Source organism: Mastomys coucha, unplaced genomic scaffold (assembly GCF_008632895.1).
Source record: "Mastomys coucha isolate ucsf_1 unplaced genomic scaffold, UCSF_Mcou_1 pScaffold16, whole genome shotgun sequence".
Lineage (NCBI taxonomy): Eukaryota > Metazoa > Chordata > Mammalia > Rodentia > Muridae > Mastomys > Mastomys coucha.
Genome location: NW_022196898.1, coordinates 53,996,852 through 54,003,386, shown reverse-complemented (window position 1 = coordinate 54,003,386; position 6,535 = coordinate 53,996,852). Strand labels below are relative to the sequence as shown.

The window sequence follows — 6,535 nt, the reverse complement described above, 5'->3', positions numbered from 1 at the left end:
CATATAAACTACATGTATGTATGCACATAGAGCAGTCTGTCCCAAGCATGTCGATGTACACGTGTGTGTGTAAACAGAACAGTCTGCCACGATGTATGTAAACTTAGAACACCGTGCTCCAAACAGTACTATGAGTGCTGTACCAGCACCTTCTCTTATAAGTAGTATTGACACTGGGGGGGATGTTCAACAGATAAAGGTAAGTGGCACACAGGCTTCATGGCCTGAGTTTGATCCCCACAACGCACAGTGAAAAAAAGAAAATCAATTCCTGAAAGTTGCTTCTGTCCTCCACATGTGTGTGCTGTGGTATCCTCACACACACACACACACACACACACACACACACACACACACACACACACACACTGTGGTTACTAAAACATTTACTTTTATTTAAAAGAACGTGCTTTTCAATGACTCTTCTCAGGAATCAAGCACCCAACTCACAGTAATGACTGGAAGTTTCCAGAAGAAAAGAAGGAAGCAAAAGTTTAAAGTTTATGTGAGTTGTAAAGGTCCAAGGAAGTTTAAAGGTATCTGAAAAATGAGACTGACAGATGATACATATGATGTTATTACTTCAAAAGTTCAGAGTTTTAACATATTAATCAGTAGAGCTGTGTACCCTTGGTAAAACCCTGGCTACTAAATCTTTTATAAAAGTTATCATAGTTCACGGGCTCAAAATTTCTAAATTTCTCTTGGTATTATAGGAAGTCAGTAGAACATAGTCTATTTCCTCCATTTCCCACAAAGTGATGCCCAACTAGTGGCACTTAGATCTAGAGACTTAGGTATACCACCTACAGTCATTTTAAATAAACTCCCAGCTTAAGTTTTCCTGCTTAATGATGGCTTGTTTTGAATTCCTGCTTGCTTTATAAGGAAACGTCTTCTTAGAATCTATGTTGGAGCAGGAACTAAGCCGTATCTAAGGAAAAGTTCTGGAGACTGGTATGTTACATAGATATGGACAAGGGAGATGGATCCAACGGTAAAAAGGCTTGCACATTAGCCTGACAACCTGAGTTTAAGCCAGGAGTTTATATGAAGAGCCTACATGTATGTATGTGCCTGATACCCAGAAGCCAGAATATCCAATAGGCAGGGTATTCACTTGTTTTCTCAACATCCTCTTGAGGTGAAAGTAAGTGGATTTGTTTGTTTGTTTTTTACAGGAACAAATAAAATTTTCTAAGCCCCCCCCCAAAAAAAATGTCCTTGGAAAATTGACCTTCTCCCTCTTCCTCACAGCTCCCCTTTAGGATTTTGGGGAACCTTTCCAGAATAGATAGAATCCAGCTCAGCCCCCACCCAGTGGTGCATGGGTACTATTAGAGAAGGAATCCCAAAATCTACACAAGGAAACATCATGTAGACTAGACTCAAAGATGTTTCCAAAACCAGAAATGAAGAGAATTCACCTTGAAAGAAAGAAGCTGACAACTGGGTTGTTGAGATCATTTTCAGAATCCCAGAACGGGCTAGAGTAACCACTCAGAAGTTAAAAGTATTTGCCACTCTTGTAGAGCCCCAGAGTTAGGTTTGCAACACCTATGCCAGGCAGCTCACAGTCACCTGTAATTCTGGTTCCAAGAAAGCCAATGCCCTCTGCAGGCACCTGCATGTGTGAAGCATTCGCTCAAACATGTACACACAAGTATACAAAAACACAAATAGAAAGGAACTGCAGAGACCACAGAAAGGTTCTCATGCTTCCAGTTTATTCAATAGAAAAGAGATTAGGAGATTGCACCATGGTGTCTTTGTTGCCAACTTTGTCCCATAACAGTTTGTAAGTGGCAACATGAGGTAACATCTGTTGTATCACATAGAAGAAAAGACAAGTGTTTTCCCTAGGATTTGCCACCAATGGAGTGCATGATCTTTGATTCATAACAGAGTTTTCCAGGTTTTCTTTTTTCAAAAGAAAGCTTTGTTAGAAAGGCTATTGAATTGACAAATGGCTCCTATCAGTAAGAGTGAAGCCATTTTCAAAAATGAAAGAAGTATATCATAGGAACAGGACAATAGAGCTGGAAGACCAATTTCACCCATCTTGGGAGTACGTTTCTACCTCAGTAATCAAGCTTTCCCATTTTAGAGTTGCACTCTGTCCATTTGGGGTATCTGACATCTCTCTAGGGGGAACAGTGGCCTTTTCAAGAACCACAGTCTTTTTCCTGGGAGTTTCCTTCTCACTGGGAGTCATAGTCTGAAGATAGACAAGAGTCGGATCCATCCCCGGAGGGGTTACAGACTTATGATCCATTGTGGCTGTGGTCTCTCCCTCATTTGTCTGGGTCTGGGCTATTACTGTCATCCCAGTGGTGGTCTTAGAGATCCCACTGGTGGTCTTAGAGATCCCGGTGGTGGTCTTAGAGATCCCACTGGTGGTCTTAGAGATCCCGGTGGTGGTCTTAGAGATCCCAGTGATAGTATTAGAAATCCCGGTAGTGGTCTTAGAGATCCCACTGGTGGTCTTAGAGATCCCACTGGTGGTCTTAGAGATCCCACTGGTGGTCTTAGAGATCCCAGTGGTAGTATTAGAAATCCCGGTGGTGGTCTTAGAGATCCCACTGGTGGTCTTAGAGATCCCACTGGTGGTCTTAGAGATCCCACTGGTGGTCTTAGAGATCCCACTGGTGGTCTCAGAGATCCCACTGGTGGTCTCAGAGATCCCACTGGTGGTCTTAGAGATCCCACTGGTGGTCTCAGAGATCCCACTGGTGGTCTCAGAGATCCCACTGGTGGTCTTAAAAATGAAGTCCAGTGTCATAGTTTTTACCTCAGGAGCCATAGTGTTACTTTCTGGAGTTACAGCTTGCTTTTGAGGAGATGCTGTTCCTCCAGGGTTTATAAATCCATCACTAGGGATTGTAGTCATATTTTCATACTTTCTGTTGACCTCAGTGACCACAGTCTCTCCTCCAGGGGGCAAAATTTTTATAGTATCTGTGGTCAACACCTCTGTCACAGCCAGATTCACAGAGCCAAGTCCTGAGGAATTCACAGATGATGAAAATTGTGGCAAGGGGGTTGAGTTGAATTCTGGAAAAAAATCATCAAAGAAAAAAAAATAGGTAAGATTTCTACCTTTTCCTTCCTTTCTTATTAGTTCCCAACAATATTAAATCCACTCCAAAGTTAAGGAACCTGATTCAAAAACCCTTCATTGAAGGATTTCATGATTTACCTCCCAGAAGGGGAAGATAAAAATCCCACCACACAAACTCTCTGTTCCCTCACTCTAAGATGTTAGCAAAGGCCCAAACTGTGGGCCATCTGTGGATTTCTGCATTTCTGGTGCCTAATTCAAGGAAGGTCTTAGTTTCCTGTTTAAAGCCTCATTTTAACCTCCCTCAGTACCTAGCCAGACTTGTTTAAGTCCTGGTTTACTGTTGACACCTCAAAAGAGAAGCTGTCAGCACACTACATTGAAGAAGGTGTCAGAAACAAAGCTGAGGTCAGGAGACTCTAGACAGCAAATTGTAAACAATTAGAGCCAGTGTAAGGGTTTGGTCTGACTGAACTCCAGTCCTGAATCTCTAAGGGATTTCAGCTCTTGCATTATATCCCCTAACTGCCAGGGTGTGTGTGTGTGTGTGCGCGCACACGAGCATGCGAGCATGTATGCGTGCGTATGTGTGTGCGTGTATGTGTCTATGTGTCTGTGTCTATATGTCTGTGTCTGTGTGTGTGTCAGTGTGTGTATGTATCCCTTTTCTAGTTCCTTGACCATGAAGTGAGAAGGAAAAAATAGAAATGAACATTAACTATGAAACAGTATGCTATTCATCCAATTCTCATTTAGTTCTTATAATAATGTTCTGAGTCTGAGACTATTTCATTTTTAGATGAGGCAAAGGAAGCTCAAAGAGTTCAAATCTGGTTGGCCTTCAAATTTTCTGTCTTCCCTCAATGTCAAGTCAAAGAAGTTAGGCATAGCCGACTAGACCCATCCGTGCCTGGTTTTGTGACTTACAACTCTGGTTTCCAGGTCTAGTTACTTACCTGCCTGCACCAAGAACTCATTCAATATATGGACAAGAGGGAAAGGGCCATTGCCACAGAAAGTGCCCCGGACGTCATCCATATCCAGTGTCCACACCACAGCCCCCCCAAAATGCTCTCTTTTCACATACATTGCCTGTAAAAGTAACAGTCAGTTACTAACAACATTCTAGTCTGGTACAGGGGACAAAGCAGAAGATGAGCAGCCTTGTAGAAGGCAATGAAGGAAGGCAGATATGATTACAATCTGCATGGACTCTAGCATCTACTTCTCATTAACTGTGGAATCTTAGAAATTTTATGTGACTCATCTTTCTTGGTCACCTCATTCAAGAAAAATAAATAACATTTTCAATACTTTGGGGGCCAAAAAATGCCTACACACAACTTAAATAAAGTTTATTGGGTTTCCTTTGTTCGGTTTTGGATTTTGGTTTTTGGAGTTGTTTTGGTGGTGGTGGTGGTGATTTGGTTTGTTTCACTCTGGGGCTTTGTTGTTGTTGTTTAATCAGAAAACAAATTATTTATAGTAATACAAGAAGCCAGCCAGCACCTTGAATCGGTTCCCCTGCCCTAGTCAACTAAAAGTCAGTGAGTGGAGCTGGAAAGATAGTGCAATTGTTAAGAGTACCAGCTGCTCTCACAGAGGACCCAGGTTTGATTCCCAGCACCTACATGGTGGCTTGCAACCATCTGTAACTCCAGTTGTAGGAGAAATGACACTCTCTCCTAACCTTCAAGAACATTAATCATGCTAGTGGTACATACACATACATGCAGAAAAAAAATCATATGGATAAAATAAATAAATCAAAAAATTTAAGGCACTGTGACAAACAGATGCTCTCCTGTATGTACATGATGTTTGCCTCCTATGTGGCCCTGACACTCATTATCATATGCCTGGATCCTTCCTTGTCCCTTGGAGTTTACAAAATTGCAATTTTTGATAGCAAGTTCACATATAAAAACACTAAAATTAGTTTTTGAAATACCTACTGAATATAGGATAAATGAAGAATTTCCATTTATTAAGTATCTCAGAATTTCCAAAGTAAAGACAGATTTGGGAATAACTGGACCATGAAACACCTTCTTTAAATCGCTATGAAAATCTGCCAGATATGAGCCAGCGATATGGCTCAGTTGGTAAAATACCTGGTCTTTAAGCCTGAGGACTTGAATTTGATTCCCAGAGCCCACATTTAAAAACTCAAGCATAGGGCTGGTGAGATAGCTCAGTGGGTAAGAGCACTGACTGCTCTTCCAAAGGTCCTGAGTTGAAATCCCAGCAACCACATGGTGGCTCACAACCACCCGTATATGAGACCTGACACCTTCTTCTGGTGTGTGGGAAGACAGCTACAGTGTACTTGTTTATAATAATAAATAAATCAAAAAAAAAAAAAGCATAGCAGGGTATGCTTGTAATCCCAACACTATGGAGGTAGAGACAGGAAGAACCCTGGGGCTTGTTAACCAACCAAACCAATCAATCTAGCTGAATCTATGAACTTCAGGTTCACAAAAAGTAAGATGAAGAGAAATTAAGGAAGACCCTTTTCAGGTGGTTTGGGCTGGTGCCCTGAGCAGACCTTGGGTGCAAACTCTGCAGCCAGTCCCACAACACCCAGAGGAAGCTCCACTCCCAGGAGCTCTAACACTCCAAGGTGCTCTAACATGCCCAGGATCCGAGGTGAGGAGGACCCAACATCTGTCCCAACACCAGGAGTAACTGGGACCAGCAGGACCCAAGCATGAAGGAACTTCACCAGCCCAATGGCTCAATTGCTTCTGGTCTGTCTAGGCCAGTGCCCTGAGCAGATCTTGGGTGCAAACTCCACAGCCAGTCCCACAACACCCAGAGGAAGCTCCACTCCCAGGTGCTCTAACAAGCACAGGATCACAGGATCCCAGAATCACAGGATCACAGAGACAGCTTGACTCTGAGGAGTTCTGACACAACCAGACCACAAGAAGGACAGGCTCCAGTCATTTAGAAAAGGCAGGTAGCACTAGAGAATCAGATGGTGTGCACCGGGAAGCTGGGGGAGGGGGGGTGGCAAGCGTAAGAATATAAACAACACAAACCAAGGTTACTTGGCATCATCAGAACCCAATTCTCCCAGCATAGCAAGTCCTGGACACACCATCACACCAGAAAAGCAAGATTCAGATATAAACTCACTTCTCATGATGATGATACAAGACTTTAAGAAAGACATAAATAATTCCCTCAAAGAAATACAGGAGAACACAGGTAAACAGGTAGAAGCCCTTAAAGAGGAAACACAAAAATCCCTTAAAGAACTACAGGAAAACACAATCAAACAGGTGAAGGAAATGAACAAAAACATCCAGAATCTAAAAGTGGAAATAGAAACAATAAAGAAATCAGAAAGACAGACAACCCTAGAGATACAAAACCTAGGAAAGAGATCAGGAGTCAGAGATGAAAGCATCACCAACAGAATACAAGAGATAGAAGAGAGAATCTCAGGGGCAGAAGACATCATAG

General features: G+C 42.4%; 1 protein-coding gene across 1 annotated transcript in view; it reads right to left on the bottom strand.

Moving 5' to 3' along the window:
• Positions 1-1,711: 1,711 nt before the first annotated feature.
• Positions 1,712-6,535, bottom strand: part of Ovgp1 (oviductal glycoprotein 1) — a 16,689-nt gene continuing 11,865 nt past the window's right edge. The window contains exons 10-11 of the mRNA XM_031376141.1: positions 4,018-4,153; positions 1,712-3,054 (exon numbers count right to left, since the gene is read on the bottom strand). Of these exons, the coding sequence (XP_031232001.1) occupies positions 2,054-3,054; positions 4,018-4,153 (1,137 nt within the window). The 3' untranslated portion in view covers positions 1,712-2,053. The remainder of the gene's footprint in view (positions 3,055-4,017; positions 4,154-6,535) is intronic.